The following is a 19,124-nucleotide window of genomic DNA, read 5'->3' as shown; positions in this document are numbered from 1 at the left end:
ATTTTGTATTATGTTCCAATGTGACTCTGCCAGTGTTGGTACGATGTAAAAAGCACCGGTGCTGATACTATGAAAAGCACCAGTACTGGTGCTACATAAAAAAACACAGTACTTGAATTGTAAACAAAGATAGAAAGTGTTTTCCCCCAAACACCAATGTCAATGAATGCAATACATTCTTCTAATTCACATGGGAAAATGCATTACCTCTACATTTTAATCTATTTTCAGCCATATACATATACTTGTTACTAGTTCAAATAAGCTTCAGGCATGTTCAAACCTGTAAGAAAACCATTTACTGCGTTTTGTCATGGAAAAAATTTCTTGTTGTAGACAAATAAATGTAAACACACAAAGTCTTATCTGTATTTTATGGTCAGCTTACTGATTAGTGTAACCAGTCACAATACATTGACTGGAATATAATAATAAGATAGACCAGTTCATAGTACCTCTTTTTTCTCTGTTGCCCGAAATGCATACATCCATTAGTCTAGTTAGAGGGCACTTTGGACTGGCATGGTGTGTTTACACTTAATCTGTAGTGAGAATTTATCTTCTTGACCATGAATGGCTTTCGTATGGGTTTATGTCTTGAGCATATTTGAACTGGTACCATATTTATATTTGTATGTATCACCTCTTAACACTTCTAATCCGTATTATACATACATACATACATGCACACACACACACACTGTAAAGTGGTTGGTATTAGGAAGGGTATCCAGCTGTAGGAACCATGCCAAAACAATGGAACCTGATGCAGTTCCCAGCCTCATCAGCTCCTATCGAACCCATGCCAGCATGCAGAACACATTAAATGATTATGAATGTGTGTGTGTGTACATGGTTCTGTTGTTCAGCTCTAAGATGGTTTTGATAAAGTAGTTCTATGGTGAAGGCTTTCAACAGTAATATCCTGTCATTTTCTTGATCAAGGACTGCATAGTCAAATGTGTCCTCCTATTTTTTAAGGTTATTTGGTGGATGTTGTGTACGTCTTACAGTATGGTGGACTGGGTATGTTTAATAGTGCCACCAACACCAAATACGTTGTTCTATGTGAAATGAACAATTTTCACCCCTCCCTCTATCAGTTTTTATATTTAATTCTTAATTAATGGACATTATCTCCCCTTCTCTGTCATAATCACAAACCACTGTTACATTTTTTTCCCTTTATTCACTTAAGAGACAAACACTTGAATTAATTTAATTATATTGTGTAAATATATTCAGTACATGAAGCATTATCATCATTTGCCTGACACTTTCCTACTTGTAAAAACTTTCCCCAGTCAATACAGGCTTGAAAAGATTGCATTTTGTTGATGAAGTATATACTGAACCAGAACCCCTCATAGCTACCACATTCTCTATCAGAGATCAGGTTTCCTTCCAAGTAGTACTATTCAACAAGCAAATTAGTTAAAGTGAATAGCAAGAACCATTCAGTTTTCTGTAAAACATTAAAATACCCACTCCCTTTTTTTTTTCTTTGACAGTAACTAACAATAAGTCTTGAGATTATTTTTCCTTCACCAACTAAGTGGCATATTTCAGTTCTGTGTTTGCACATGCCATTTAACACATTACCATCAACCTGAATAATATGCCATATAAGTTTCTGTATTTTATATATTCCTTCTCTGTCTTTATAAACCTTACCACTCTTTACAGTTGACATATTTATATATAACTTTACAGTATGACTAATAATAGTAAATTTGATATCATCATCATCACCACTATTTTAACATTCACTTTTCCATGTTTACATGGATCAGATGGAATTTGTTGAGGCAGATTGTTTTAGAGCTGGATGCCCTTCTGGTTATTAAATGCTTGTTTCCAAGTAAGTTAATATTTCCCAATGACCAGACATGTTTCTGCAGAATAGAAGAAATGAATGACACCACTTTTATGACAGTGATACTTTTTTATGACTATCACATGATGTCAAGACAAGAAGACACACACACACACATTAGGCTTCATACAGTTTCTGTCCACCAAATCAATTTACAAGGCTTTGGGTCAGCCCAGGTCTATAGCTGAAGACACTTGCCCAATGAGTCTTGATGATTTAGTCAGCATCAATATTTGACTGATACTCACTTCAACTGCAGAAGGATGAAAGGTGTTAAGTACAAAGAGGTTTGAACTCAGTAGCTACAATAATGGAACACATCTACAAATAATGATGTTGGTGGTTGCAGTACCAGTAGTGAACATACTGCTTCAGCAATCCTATACATCTCCCCTATTTTTAGTAAACAAACCTATAACATTTTAGCACAAAACCAGCAATTTCAGGGGAGGAGGTAAATCAATTGCATCAACCCCAGTGTTCAGCTGGTACTTATTTTATTGACTCTGAGAGGATAAAAGGCAAAGTCAACCACTGCTGCATTTGAACTCAGAACATAAAGATGGGTGAAGTGCTCTTAAGCATTTTGCTTGGCATGCTAACAGTTCTGCCAGCTTGCCACCTTTACAAACCTATAACATACTGACAATCTTTAAGAACCCTTAATTACTTACATAACCTGTTGTGTAAGTGTCTTAGATTTTTCTCCCTCCAAAGAAAGTCAAGTGTTCAAAATGATTAGATATTTTCCTCCTTCCTGTACTGCACTAATTTAATATACATTACAGCAAATTCATCATTATCATTTAATGTCCATTTTCCATGCTGGCATGGATTGGAGAGTTTGACAGGCTACAACAAGCTGAAGAGTTGTGTTAGACCTTGGTGTCTGCTGTGGCTGGATGCCCTTCCTAATGCCAACCTCTTTACAATGTGTACGCAGGTGTGATTTTTCATGACACCAGCACCATTCAGGTCACCAAGTAATTTGCAAGACAATTATTTATGAAAATTTTATAAGCTTTTTTTTTGTTAATTGTTTCTGTTGACCTTTTTTCTATTTATTCTTCTAACTGGTAATGTCTGTGAGAGAATAAATTGTTTATGGATTTCAATTTCAATTTTTCCCTAGATTCTAAAACCCTCTGAAAAGAAAGCAAAATATCAATACAGTGGTTTGAATTCTGGTCGACCAAACACTCCTCCTCGAGGTACCATAAAGCAACAACAGAAGAAGAAATGACAAATATCCTAAAAATCAATCAGTTGTAGATTAATTCCCGTAAATGGGCTGATTACTGATAGCTAGACTGTATATTATGGGATTCGAGTAAAATATATTTTTTTTAATGAACTTTCCATTTGAAAGGTTTACAGTTTTACCTACAACTTAATTTTCATATTAAATGAAAGGAAGAGAGAAATATAAAAATTACCGCAACCAAGAAGAGAAAATAATTTTAAGTGAGCTAGCTATTTGTAAAATGAAGAATATAGCCTTTTTAAGACAAAAAAAGTAAACAGTAAATATATACAGAGCAAATAAAAAAAAAAAGATATTTTTTTATTTCATTTCATTTTGTATGTGTGTGTGTGTTATTTATCTTCCCACCTAGATTTAAAAGATGTGACTTTTATACCCAATACTTCACTATTTCATTGATTTATAGAACTGTCCTCTTTATCCAGCAATTTATATTGCAATGAGTAATGGCATTATTACTTATGTATTATTGTTGATATACTATTTAGTGTATAACATTTTAAGATGAAGTGAATCTGTGCAAAATAATTCTCTTTTAGTTAATTTGTGTGTGTGTACGAATGTGTATATAAAAAGATATCCATTTACCTATTGCCAGTTAGGGATGCTTTCTCATTAATTTTGATGCCATATTCTTAAAGATAGTAAAGTCCAAAATGATTCAGCGATTATATTTATATGGTGCTTCAAATAATATTATTATTACTCCATATCTCTACCTACCAACTACAACTGCTGTGCCTCTCTGTAAGTGTATGTTTACACTAGTGTGGCAGTACACTGCTGCCACAAGCCTGGTCAATTTGGTAAAACATAAACAAATTTAATTTCTTTCTCCTGCATTACTTCATATTTCAATTTTATAGTTTTATACATTTTGTACAGAATGCATTAAAATTTGCAATAATTTACATTTAATTATCTGATGGGGTTTTTTCTCCTTTTTTTTCTTACCTTTTATTTTGTCTTTTTTGTTCATTGCATCATATTTCATGTTGTGAATTTGTTTCTAAATGCTAGAATTGATTTTCATGATTGTTAGATTTTAAGTTCCATACATTGATGATCTTTTAATTAATTGTTTTATCTTTGGGGTATTTTAAAAGTCATATTAAATTTTAGATTTTAATTGATACAGTTTTTTTATAATCCTAAATGCTAGTTTTATTTTTTCAATAAACCATTCAATTTATTACGATTTCTTAAAGGCTGTCTACAATCAAAATTAACTTTTTTAAATTGCTGTTGAATCCAATCACTAGCAATATTGATTATTTTAAAGTCTTGTGATGTTAACTCTCTTAGATATCTTATAGTTAACAACATGAAATTTTGTAATGTTCACAATTTAATTTTCTTAAAAAAGAAAACATTTATACAAACAACTTTTCTATGCAAATTTAATACAATTATTCATTTTATAATTCTACTTAATTTGTTCATTTAAATTATTTCTAATTAGCATTATATTAGTAATTGTAATATTAAAAACATTCAATTTGAATTTTCAAAAGTTAATCATCAGTATTACAATGTTTAACCAAATTTCTGAAGTAGAACAATGGTTGTGAGGTAAAAATCCTGAACTGCTGACCCTATGTCCCTGTTACAACCCATAGTGCTGTGTCTCAAGGCAATACATATTACCTCGTTTTTCTCAGTCTGCCTAACTCTAGCTACCCACAACTCCTACTTCATGGTTGTATTACATATAGGAACTGGCTCTAAATCCCCTTTCTCTAATAATTTATGGAGCATGAAACCTACAAATAGGGAATTACTAAACTGATTGCCACAAAAGAATATCTGAACCAATTATATTTTTATTGTGTGTATTGTGATTTTGTATGAAAAACACTGACTTTGTGAATGCACATTTCATATATGTGAGACTTGGGTTGTTTTTCTCTGTTCTTTGGTTTTTTTTTTTTTTTTTTGTAAAACTTTTATAACTGGTGGCCATTTGTAATAATGCTATATAATGTTAAAAAAAGATTTGAAAATGTACATAAGCACATCTTCAAAACCTACGTTCTGAAGAAAATTACCATCTCTTAAATGATTTAAATATGTTTTACTGGAACATTTCCAATCCCTATATTACAGTCTAATAGGATAGTTTATGTCTAAAACCTCTACTCTTGCATTTTGATATTTGATTTCATAAAAATATTCAAACGAGCTTCTTGAAACTTTGCCTGGAAAATTGCTTACATTCAAAATTGTGCAATTAGGTTTTTTTATTTACAGAAAATAAACAAAACATATTTTCTCATTGGCAGAAAATGTGTGCTAATGTACTTCAATGCAAAGGTGTTCAATCATCTAGAAATGCTTCTGTCTCTCACCTTTCTTCCAAAGACAATGAAATAGAAGAAAATAGATAAATAAAAAATATTTAAAGGTCAGAATTTTCAAGGGTTTTGAAATTAGTAATTGCATGTTTTCTGTTTGCAATTCATTTCTTAATTCTACCAAATTACTGAAGTCAATTTGTTTATAAACGATTGCACTGTCTCCTCTTAACTTTGCTTCTATTCTTTTTAACCACCAAGTGATTGTTCTTGGTGGTGGTCATGCTAATTTCAGCAAAACTCTTGCAGCAGATTTACTTGAGTAGCTTTCTGATGCATTGTTTTTTTTGTTTTCAGAACTATAGAGCTTGAACACAATATTGCAAACTAACAACACACATTTTTCAATGCTCCTACTGTTAATACCTATTCGCAGCTTTGATTAGTGGGCCAGTGAAAATTAACTCTTTTTGCCTTTGGTCACAGTACAGTATTAGTAATGTAGCTGATATGTTGAAATAAGGTTTTTATATACCATCTAAAGCAATGGTTCTCAACCATTTTCTATTTATGGACTCCCTTTGATTACTATTTTATTCTTGTGGACCCTCATAGGCTTTCAATGTTTAAAAACTAGTTTTAAAGATACTTCTTTCAAAATTCTCATTTTGTTTTTCACACTTTCACTTAGGTAAGTTTGCAATAGCACTAAGAGAACGTTTTAGTGGCTGGAAACATGTTGAACTTTGTAGAATGTTACAGAAATAAACCTAGTTGTTTCTTGCAATAAATACATCTAAAGCAAAATTTTTTTCATGGACCCTTAAAATACTACTGTGGATCCCTTGCATGAACCCTGGTTGAGAACCACTGATCTAAAGTGTTAATATCTTGTATTATTTTCCCTCCTCTAAATAGTTGATATTTTTCTTTCTTTGTGCTATATATCAAGTGATTAATTTTAATAAACAGTATTTTTGAATATTTGTTTGTGTGTGTGAATGTGTATATGTTCGCTTTGAAGTATGCACCCTAATTTTTTTTTTTTTTCCTTTCCCTAGAAATTTTACTACAAGGTTGTAATTACGTTTTAGTGTTTAGAGAAACAGTTGGATAATGGTAAAATTTTAACATTAATTACTTTTGTCTGATAACTATTAGACAATAGATCTCAGTATTTTTCGATGCTGTAAACCATTTTTATTTATTCTCTCTTAAAGTGCACCAAAATAAACAATGTGAACCAGCAGTAAAGACTGACATTGAATTTATTCATAACTTTTAAGTAAAGTAAAAAACATTGCAAAACATTTTGATTAGCTATTCTTCATCTTAAATGATAAAGATCTGAACATAAATTTATAATTTTCATCAGTTAATTAGCATTTATGCTAATTCTATCATTATAAAAACACTTAAAAAGCAAAGTGTAGTTAATTTGATAAAAATTACTACTAGATTATCCAGCTGAACTGAAATTCATTAAAATTTAGCGAATTTGACACGTGTTTGATGCCATAATAGGACTAAGTTCTCCATAAATAGAGCCTGCCTTGTAGTTTCAATTTCCAATCTGAACTGCTACACACATCAATAATGGTTTTAAGAAAGGCAGGAATATGACAGCTTGCCATTTTTCCTCATTGATTCTGAGTTTTCGTGCTTACATAAGAAACCTTTACTACTTCACACAATAATAAAGCTGTATAATGGGACCTAAAGCAGCACTAATCTGATCTTCTTGCTCCCTCCAGTCTCACTTTCGAAATATAGAATTACATTTGTGAAATGCTTTAACTGATGCAGTGTTTTACTCAATAATATCATTAATAATTTATTTGATGAAGTAAAATTTCTTTGTGAATTGTTTCGAATTGAAGAAGTTGATAGTTAAAAATATAAAGTTGCATTATTTTAAATGAATTAGAGATTTCCTTTTTATAGATGTGAATTGTAAATATTTTTTCAGACCTGATGAGATGCCGTTCAAGGCTAAGTGCATACTTCTTATTCTCTAATATTACAACTGCAGATCCTCACCAAATTGTTTCATATGGTTCAAAAACTACAAATAAAGTCTTTCAATATTTCAAGTGTCTTAAAAAGCAGCTAATAGGCATTCTTTATTCTTTTTAATTGAAGCTAAAACTGAATGTCCTATTGTTTATTGATGTTAGTTACTCTTAAGCAGCCATTGTATGGCAGTTGTGTTGTTAATAATTGTTACCCACAATAATTGCTGTATTTTATTTCTGTATCTTTTGGAAGCAATTTCTTTTACTGTTTTATTGCTTTGGTTGAAACACTTCATTTTAAAGAAGGTATATTTTGAACATGGCTTTCCTGCATGTATTAAGAATTTAGTGCAAGGTGTGTATGACGTTAAACTCCTTAGTCTAATGCAGATTATATTATTAGTATCCATCAACACTACTTAAACATGGCTGTGTACACATGAGCTGATGATTGTAAAATTATACTTGGAACAATCTTTTTTTTTTTTTTTTTAACAAATTTTCTCTATCATTTGTAGAATGCTTTCATAGCATTCAAATTGTGTAAATAAAATTAAAGGTATTTCAAATGTTCATTTGTTTTTGGCAATTCCACCTGAATATTGCATTAATTTATAACAATGTTCTTTTCCATATACTACAACATCCTTTTAAAAACTGCCATGCCTTCTTGCTTTTTCCTTTCATTATCTCAAGTACAAGTTAACATTTTGGGGGAATTTTATTGAAATCAAAATATTTTCCCTCTTAAAACAATTTGATATTTTCTTAAATAAAATTCTATCCTTGACAAAGTATCTTACTGTACTTGACGACAACTTTGACTCTAAAATTGATACCAGTCACACTTATGGTGTTAAATGCTGAAAATCCATTTATCTGTAAATGTGTATATCTCTTGTTATATTTCCTTAATCAAATTTTTGGTGCGATTAGTTGTACATGTTAAGAAATCTCCCTGAAAGTTCAACCCTAACAAGACTTTACATGAATGGATAATATATGTATTGGCCCCAAAAGGATGAAAGGCAAAGTCAACTGGTGGAAAAAGTCAGATGAAACGCCATACTAATGATTCTACCACTTCACCGCCTTGAAACACCTGCTTAATAATGGTTTCAAATTTTGACACAGGGCCAACAGTTTTGGGGAAAGAGCTAAGGCGATTACATTGACCCCCAGTGCTCAACCCCTGAAGGATGAAAGGCAAAGCTGACCGTGGCAGAATTTGAACTCAGACAGACGAAATGCCACTAAGCATTTTGAAACATTTTGTCTGGCATGCTAATGATTCTGCCAGCTTGCTGCCTTGGAACACCTACTTAAATGAGTTATTTTGAAAACATTTTTTGTCAAAATTAACATAAGTAGTGTAATCCAGCAGAAATATCATATGAAAAGCATTAAAAGGAATTCAAGCCACATAATGCTTTCATTTTTCTTAATAAAAACCTTCATCAAAGTAGCTATGGTAAACATTTGATGACTGTTTTGTGTGTAAAAATGAAATTTTTTTTTTTGCCCTAAGCCAGCAAAAATTGAGCAAATCTTTGATAAAGGGTATTCCAGTCACAACCATCTAGTGTTCAGACACATGCATTGTTCCATTTCCTTTTCAAGATGTGATATGAAGTAGATTTGGTTGCAATTTCTAGCAGGTGGGCAACTGTGTAGGGGCTTGTTGAAGTTATTTGTTCCCTAAACTTCTGCAACTTTTTTGTTTTAACAAGTTGTAAAGAATGGACGATGAGAGACAAAACAACATAATTAAGACAACCCTATATGTAATGACAATGATAACCAACTAGAAATAGATAAATAGGTATTTGTTTTGTCCAAGAATATTTACTTTAAAATATCATTTCACATGGACTGCATTGTGTTCCACACTCTGCTTTGGCATGGTTTCTATGGCTGGACGCCTTTCCTAACACAAACCATTTTACACCATATACTGGTTGCTTTGTTTTTTGTGTACCAGCATTAGTAAGGCTGCTATTTAGTTTGTAAGACTATGAACCAAGTGATGTGGGGTAAAAGTATGACAGGGCCCAAATTGAATTTCTTAACCACGTGCCTATGAAAGTACATTCTTGTATGTGTATATATATGATGGTGGAGGCGCAATGGTCCAGTGGTTAGGGCAGCGGACTCGCGGTTTCGATTCCCAGACCGGGCGTTGTGAGTGTTTATTGAGCGAAAACACCTAAAAGCTCCACAAGGCTCCGGCAGGGGATGGTGGCGAACCTTGCTGTACTCTTTCACTACAACTTTCTCTCACTCTTACTTCCTGTTTCTGTTGTACCTGTATTTCAAAGGGTCAGCCTTGTCATGCTGAATATCACCAAGAACTACGTTAAGGGTACATGTGTCTGTGGAGTGCTCAGCCACTTGCACGTTAATTTCACGAGCAGGCTGTTCCGTTGATCGGATCAACTGGAACCCTCGTCGTAAGCGACGGAGTGCCAACAATATATATGATGATGATGATAGTTGTCCTCATGACCAAAGAAGACTCACTGACCATTGTCCATGCAAAATGCCAGCAATGCCCATGCATGAGGTTATTGCACCTGCAGTCAGCATCACTCTGATTTGCATTCCATGCACATGCAGTACCCTCCTACTCAATCAGGCATCAGAAAGTTACCTTGCTGGTGATGGCACAATTTTAGGTCCAATAAAGTTTGCACAGACCCTATCCACCCTACTGACATGATCCAGAGACAAGCCTGAGCAAAATATGCAGTGCCAGTATGGGAGAGCCATGATCTTGAACAGAAGCAAAAGATTCCCAAAATGTTCAATGCCTTTCCCTGCATATATGTCAAAAAGGACAGATGAACCTTGTGTAGGTTCCATAACCATCAAGCAATAGCATAGACCTTCAGAAATTCCAGGTTTGTGTCCATTGTACTGGAAAACCTCTGAGAGCGAGGCACCCTTTAGCTTTTGTTAAAGCATGTCTCTAGGAAAAAGTAATTGTTATACATATATATATATATATATATATCATTAATATTTAGCAGAAGTAACGGAGTGACTCAAGTTCTGAGTGTTTCGTATGTTAAATGCCAGCGCACAAAACTCTCAGAACTTGAGTCACTCTGTTACTTCTGCTTAATATTAATAAAAATATACATGTACTCACATTTTGAGTTCTATTTTTCCTGTTAGCACCAACATACTTGTGTGTATGTATATGTGTATATGGGCATGTGTGGTAAGAAGCTTGCTTCCAGGTTAAATCCCACTGCATGGCACTTGGGCAAGTGTCTTTTGCTATAGCCTTGGGCCAACTGAAGCCTTGTGAGTGGATTTGGTAAATGGAAACTGAAAGAAGCCTGTTGAAAATATTTATAAATGGCAATTTCTATCTGTCCGTCTGTTACCAACTTAGTACCTAAACCACCAAACTAATATTCATGAAACTTTGCTTACATCCAGTTCAATAATAGGCTAATTGGATTTCAATAAAAATCTATGATGTGCCTCCTCCCTAGGGGCGTTGGGCAAATTATATGCTAAAATGAGAAGGTTGCAAAAAGTATGAGTCTGAGGTAGTAACAGAGAGAGAGGGCGACTTATATAAGTGAAGGTGAGAACGTTAATAAAGCTGTCGTATACACACCACACATACATACTTTTGTAAATACATAGATACAACACACACACACACACAAAGAAAGGTGGGTGTGAAGAATACATAGCTTTAAGGAGAGGAAGTAGGTGGCTTTTCTGCTGTCCATTGCAAAGAAACACACGCACAACATATATATATATATATATATATATATACATACATACATACATGTCTACTATACACTATTTTAAACTTGTGATCACCTGTGTGTACATTTGTATGTGTGTGTGTTATGTCCTATAACTGTCTGTGTCTATTTTCGTAGGGTCCTCCCTGTTGCTGTCACATATTGTGAGATTTTAAAATTATGTCAAAATTTTCAAATTTAGTATACTGAAATAGTTTTCCATGTTAAATCTAATTTTGTTATTTATTTGTTCCTAACATCCAGTTGAATTATGGGCATAATGGGCCCCCTGGTGGGTGCTGTAGTACGTTTAGAAATCAATTATGATATGTGATAATGCCAGCTACAATATGGGGACTATTTGTTTATGTATTTGTAAATCTATTTATCTAATTTATTTTACTCAGAAGCATATTCATTTGTTAAACTGATACAAGGACATTCCTTATTCACCCACTAATCGAATTAATAGTTTGTAATACCTATTTTTAGCAATAAACGATGGGTTGGGCATAAGGACAAGAACTGAAGAGGAAACAATAGGACATGGAACAGTGTAATGGTAAACAGGAACTAGGAATAACCCCCACTTTCCAGTTATTACTGGTCAACTCATTTATTTTACTTAGATGCATATTTGTTTGTTAAAATAATATAGGAACATTCCTTATTCATCCACTAATCGAATTAATAGTTTGTAATACCTATTTTTGATAATAAGCTATTACCATAATGGTTATTAAAATATTTAATGGCTTAATTACACCTAGTTGATTCTAAAATGTATATATTGACTTAGGAATGGGAGCAAAACTAAAATGGGAACTGAACAGGAAACAGGATAGGATATGAAACAGTGTAATGGGAATGGGAACTGGAAATAATACCCTGCTTTTCCGGGTATTATCAGGTAATTCAGCTAATTGTATATATATATATGTAGGTGTCTGTATTTATCCCTCCAACCATAGCTTGACAACTGATGCTGGTGAGTTTATGTCCCTGTACCTTAGTGGTTCAGCAAAAGAGATTGATAGAGTAAGTACTAGGCTTACAAAGAATAAGTCCTGGGGTCGATTTCTTCTACTAAAAACCCTTTAAGACAGTGCTCCAGCATGGTTGCAGTCAAATGTCTGATATGAGTAAAAGAATGTATATATACAATTAGAGCCTGTGAGTACAAATTTACAGCTTCACCTGGATTTGTGAAGTTAATGTGCAGGTTAACATTGGTAGCAAAAAGCATGAAAACGTACAAGATCCAAAAAGATATTTTTCTGATGATTAAGTTTGTGATGTGTCTAGCACAATATTTTAATAATCAAGACAGTGACAATAATAAAAGGAGTGGAGGTAAATCGTACAGAATTTGCTAGTTTAATCCTTTGGGATTTAAACTCCATATCTGGCCACAATATTCTACCTGTTTTATGTTCAAACCAGCCAGATCTAGCTTCTTACACTTACCCTACAATATCATTCTAAAAATAAGCAATCACATCATTGAAATTTTGAAGCTACAAGATAATGCATGATTAAATGAAAACAATGTGAATAAATAAGCTTTATATTTGACGGAATGATCTGAACTAGTAGGACTTGTGAATATTTCATGGAATTAATGGTAAACTTATTGGGTTATTTCTGAAAACTTTATCCAAGAAACCTGAAAGTCATTCATTTGCTAATCATTGAAAAGTGAAGGAAATTGGAATATGATGATTATTTAATGCACTTTATGGTGGAGGCGCAATGGCCCAGTGGTTAGGTCAGCGGACTCGCGGTCATAGGATCATGGTTTCGATTCCCAGACTGGGCGTTGTGAGTGTTTATTGAGCGAAAGCACCTAAAGCTCCACGAGGCTCCGGCAGGGGATGGTGGCGAACCCTGCTGTACTCATTCACCACAACTTTCTCTCACTCTTACTTCCTGTTTCTGTTGTGCCTGTAATACAAAGGGTCAGCCTTGTCACACTGTGTCACGCTGAATATCCCCGAGAACTACATTAAGGGTACACGTGTCTGTGGAGTGCTCAGCCACTTGCACGTTAATTTCACGAGCAGGCTGTTCCGTTGATCGGATCAATTGGAATCCTCACCGTTGTAAGCGACAGAGTGCCAACAACAAATGCACTTTATATATACGCACTATATACTTTATACACAATTTTACAGACTTAATATACAACACTCTCTTCACCCTACCCTCTTTTTCACTCTCCTTTTTCTTTTACTCTTCGCGTTTCCCTTCAACTAATCACGTGAAAGCGTTACAAATGGGCTAAGTAAGAGAGACAAAAAAAACTTAGTTAAAAAAATACACATTTCACTCATCACCACCTCTCCCTCTCTTCTCCTCCACCATCCACCTTCAACCCTTCAACTAATCTCACATGGAAGCGTTATGGATGGGCTAAGTAACAGAGGAACAAGCAGAATTATAAGATACTAAAGGGTTAAAGGCAAAGGAACTCTAGTTGAAGTGGTAGAAAGTGAAGTGCAATGTGTTAGTAATGGTATGTTAAAGTGCGAAGGCTTATTAATCAGTTGAGAGGTTAGATATCTTGAATATAAGAGTGTAGCAGCACTGTAATCTGAGTGATTGGTTTACAGTTGAAGTGGTTTAGCAGTGGCCTAGAAATGTATTGAAAAAGCATCTGAGATTGTGTGGCTTGGGGAGGGGAATTACTTATCTTTTACTTATTTCTGTCATTATACTCTGGCCAAGCTGGGGCACCACCTTGAAGGATTTTTAGTTGAAAGAATCTACTTGAGTACCTTTTTTTTTCTCTTTTATGTATTCTATCGGTCTCTTTTGCTGAGTTGCTAAGTTACAGGGATGTAAACATATTAACATCAGTTGTTCAAGTGATGGTGGGAGACAAAGAGACATCACACACACATACACACACACATATAAATATACAACTGGTTTCTTTCAGTTTCTATCTGCCAAATCTACATACAAGACTGGTCAGCCCAAAGTTATAGGTGCCACACTAGGACTGAACCCAGAACCATTTGGTTGGGAAGCAAACTTCTTGCCACCCAATTAAATTTTTTTTTTTTTTCTTATTTTTGTGTGATCATTAGTAGAAATTCCTGCTGTACCTACTGAAATATTAATGATTGAATAAATAAACTGTAAATAGCTCAGTAAATTTGCTTATTGTGATGTATGTACATAAAGTGTGATACATCTATTGCATATAACAGATTCTTATGCAGCTGGGTGGCGTTTTTATGCAACCCCATTGAATGTTCATTCACTATTCTCATTTATTGGTAACAACAGATTTCATATTAGCATGCAGTTGGCTGTGAGTACATGCTACAGACCACGCCCAAATTTTGCAGAAATGTGTATCTAACATCCCCCACTAGATGCTGCCAGGATGGTTTTTGTTTGCCTCTGATAATTTAGGCTAGATGGCTGTTGCACAAAGATGCTATCAATGGCCCTAAATGTGAAATGACATAAACTATGTGTGAGCCAAGATGAGGAAGGACTTTGTCTGCAATGTCTGCGTGGCCTTCAGGTCTAGCCTGGAGCATATGCTTGACAATGAGGGCAGCCACATTGATTAATATTAATATTTAAACACATATTTATTATATGTTAAAACAATAAAAACGTGTCTAACTGCATCAAAACTATCGCTGTGTCCTTTGTTGAGAGTGTAACAGGACTTTTGCACAGCCCGGTATATATATATATATCTTTTCTCTTTTACTTGTTTCAGTCATTTGACTGCGGCCATGCTGGAGCACCACCTTTAGTCGAGCAAATCGACCCCAGGACTTATTTTTTGTAAGCCTAGTACTTATTCTATCAGTCTCTTTTGCCGAACCGGTAAGTTACGGGGGACGTAAACACACCAGCATCGGTTGTCAAGTGATTTTTTGGGGGACAAACAGACACACAAACACACACACACACACATATATATATATATACATATATACATATATACAACGGGCTTCTTTTAGCTTCCGTCTACCAAATCCACTCACAAGGCTTTAGTCAGCCTGAAGCTATAGTAGAAAACACTTGCCCAAGGTGCCACGCAGAGGGACTGAACCCGGAACCATGTGGTTGGTAAGTAAGCTACTTACCACACAGCCACTCCTGTGCCTATATATATATATATATATATATATGTATATATATATATATATGTATATATACGATGCTTATTTCAGTTTCTGTCTACCAAATCCACTCATAAAGGCTTTGGCTGACCTGAGAATAGAAGACATTTGCCCAAGGTGCCACACTAGAACCGAACTTGGAACTGTGCAGTTAGGAAGCAAACTTCTTACCACACAGCCAAGCCCGTATCTTGCATCTACATTATGTATGATATACAGCTGACTATTTTAATCTAATATCATTACTGTTGCATATAACAGATGAAATTGTATAGTTGTAATAGTTTAATCTGACTAGAAATTGTGCAGTGTTATGTTTGATTGATGTATTAAGTGTTTTAGTGCCATTGAGGGTCATCTTCTTATATTATGGTTGGAGAATGTTTTCAAGATCATTATTCATGGAAGTAGGACATGAAAATCTAGACATCAGATTCTTGAAGTTACTCTGTTTTATAAAACTATATTGTGGAATCTTAATAGTGAAAATGGTACCAAAGTACATGATCAGGTTACAATGTACTTTAAACAGCAACATTTTTCCATTTCTCCTATCTCACTAATCTTTTTTGAGAGAAATAATTCTAAGTAATGCCAGTTTATTTAACAAAGAATTTTTCTTTGAGATAGTTTGCAGGGTTTTTTAAAACTAGAATAAAGATGTTAAAACTTATTTTTATAACACTGAAGGAATTTGTTTTATTGAGAACAAGGCTTACAAAGCAGTTCAATAAATTCTCTGATGTCATTTGGTCCACTTATATTCTCTTCTGATTTGTAAATCAGTCAAAAGTACAGTAGATTTACCATCTGACGTCAAAAACCATTTGAAGTGCTTGTATGTAACTGAACTCTGCTTTAATGCTGAATGCCAAGCTTAATATTGATGCCCTGTGTGTTCTATCCCCTGAGACTGATGACACAGATTTCCTGCCAAGACTTCTGTTGAGTAAGCTGAAGTCCTAATACTTGGTTTTCATCTGCATGTCCTTCACATTCTTCCGTTTTGCTTTGAAATAGAGCAATGGCCTACTAAGCAAGCATCAGACATTTGATATTTTCATGTACAGAATTATTTGCTTGGATATTCTTGACTTTGCCCATACACACTATATGCTTACCTCATCCAGTCAATGTTTTGATTCTACTTAGTATTACAACAGATAGCATATTGCTGTTTCTAATCCTATTAAGCCATGAAAATGGCAAAGATGACAGCTGTCAAGACTTTATTCTTCACAATGTTCAATCTTTTGTCTTAACACTTCATCACCACTTAAGGTTGAAGAATATCTGTCAATTGTTCCAGTCCTGCTCTCTGTTGTAGCAGGTTGCTGACTGAAGTTAACAGAGGTTTTATGCAGGAGATGCTATTATAAGCTCAGCCAAGTCTTTCACAATGCTCTTAAAATCAATCAACCATACTGACAGCTTATGTTAATCATGACTAATTAGATTTGTATTCAATTCATTGCTGTATAACAAATATGCTTCATATATGTTGGTCCATGTTTCAAACTGTGGTGTAATCTATAATATACATTATTATCATCATTATCTCACAGACAATATTGTCTCAAGTCACCCAAGATTACATCATCCCCTCCCCACTGAATGAGGCCCCAGTCTGTTGCACAGTTACTCATTTACAGCTGAGTGAACTAGAGTAGCATGAAATGAAGTATTTTGCTTAACAACACAACATACCACACTGGTCCAGGAATCGAAACCATGATCTTGCAGTCATGAGTGCCACACCCTAACCACTAGGCCATGTGCCTATCATATACCCTTCCATCCACTTTTATATCAGAGATTTCTATTTTTTTTTTTTTTTTTTGTTTTTAAATTTATCTCTCAACTCAGACATGTTATTAGTAATGATGAGAAAAAACTGGATCATTGAGGTTCCTGCTCTCAACCATTTGTACATTATACATATATATATATATATTGTATGCTTGTAAACCATACTTTTTTCGTATATGTCTTATGTTTATTTTATCTAGCTCAATGTCTCTCTAATACATTCTTCCAACTTAATCTACTGCTCTCTAAATTGTTGTAGTTTTCCAACAATCTTTCATTTTCTGTTGAAGATATCTACTTCATGTAATCACTCACCAGTCATCATCTTGGGTGACTTCAATATACACAACACCTGCTTCTCACACAATAATTTGGCTATTGCACAGGTTGAATCTCCCAATCTGAACCTACCCATATCCTGACCAACACCACAATTACCTCTGAACTCTTTTCTCACCTCCAAATCCAGCCATTACTAACTCTGTATCTGTTACAGCACTACCCAATCAAGGCAACAGGTCTTACAATATAGAATGCACTGCTATTTCAAGTTACCCACAACCCAACTGAGACAACTATGCAATGAACTGAAAACATCCCTTTTGGCATGTTCTTTCACTTCCCTCACACAACTAAAGCACCTGCAACAGTACAGGTCAAAAATTTATTGTCTACAACACCTGTACGAAATGACCCACCACTGCAAAACTATCTTCAGAAAAGCAAATGTTTTTATGCATTACACAGTTAAATTTACAAGCTTTCTAGATTCCTAAATCACAGCAAGGCCTTCTAATCGCTTACCAAGAGAGTTTCTATCATCTTTGCAGAATACTCCTGTATACCATTCCTCAAACTCAACACTGTTAGAAGCACTCTCACTGAAAACGTTTCTTCATTAACAACCTGTTTTGCTTCTAATAGTATCCTGGACATACTCATCAAACTCACCTGTACCCTCTCTGTTTCACTATCATGAACACACAATAGCCATGTATGAACCTCCAAGTTCCCACCACCTGTCCCTCAGAAGTTTCTGCTCATAACTACACCATTGTAACAAATTTTGGTCAGTCTTCCTTCAACCCAAAGTTTGATTCTCTTTACCACACTCTTCCAATGATCTATTTGTCATTTCTATTCAGATGACAATCACCCTTCAATCTTCAATGTTCTGTATGCAAATATCATCTACATACAACCTAACACTAGGCCAAAATTATCTCTATGAGGTAACAGAGACTGAGAGGACAACTTTTTATAAAAATTCTAAGACCCAGTCATTACATATATCAAGCAAACTCTTAAAAATATCAGTTTCTATACATAAACAATACGCAGTTAAAACCCATACAGTTGGTACAAATGTGAGGCTTCCCATTCTCTGACAATATCTTGTGATCATCTCACAAACATAACATTGTCAACTTGTATCACAAAAACAAGGATTCCTTTATATATAACAATATATATCTAGTCTTTAATCAGTTCAAAAATATATAAAGCTTGAATAAGATGGTACTGCTGCTGCTGCACACACAAACATCCAATAAGTCCACTTGACAGATTAGTAAATACTCCCTAACAAACTTCAACTACTCTAGCTCACAGATGTTTTTCTTTACCTTTTGTATTGTTACTACAATAGTCTCTTAACAGCTCCTTGTATTCGGCAAATACCAGGAGCTGGTAGAGCATTGCAGAAACTAGGGCTGGCAGGTATGTTGCAAGGCAGCTGAAGTGGCTGCCAAGTTATTGCATGACATTCACTCTGGGCTCGGAGTTACAGATGCAGCGAAGATGAAGGCCATAAATTTCATTACTATTGCTGTGGAGAAGACCACTAGGTGGCTTTGGATAAAAAGGGCAGACCAGTGGTTTACTGTTATTGGGATGCAAGCTAGGACCTCATCAATCCCAGCTGGGTCAACTGGATTAAGGGATT

At 34.5% G+C, this 19,124-nt stretch overlaps 1 protein-coding gene across 1 annotated transcript in view; it reads left to right on the top strand.

The window, feature by feature from the left end:
- Positions 1 to 8,022, top strand: part of LOC106873168 (serine/threonine-protein phosphatase PP1-beta catalytic subunit) — a 31,779-nt gene extending 23,757 nt beyond the window's left edge. The window contains exon 8 of the mRNA XM_089360043.1: positions 3,009 to 8,022. Within this exon, the coding sequence (XP_089216169.1) occupies positions 3,009 to 3,119 (111 nt within the window). The 3' untranslated portion in view covers positions 3,120 to 8,022. The remainder of the gene's footprint in view (positions 1 to 3,008) is intronic.
- The last annotated feature ends 11,102 nt before the right edge of the window (positions 8,023 to 19,124 follow it).

This window comes from Octopus bimaculoides, chromosome 11 (assembly GCF_046866305.1).
Source record: "Octopus bimaculoides isolate indiv1 chromosome 11, ASM4686630v1, whole genome shotgun sequence".
In the NCBI taxonomy this organism is placed as follows: domain Eukaryota; kingdom Metazoa; phylum Mollusca; class Cephalopoda; order Octopoda; family Octopodidae; genus Octopus; species Octopus bimaculoides.
This window is presented reverse-complemented; position numbering and strand designations above follow the sequence as displayed.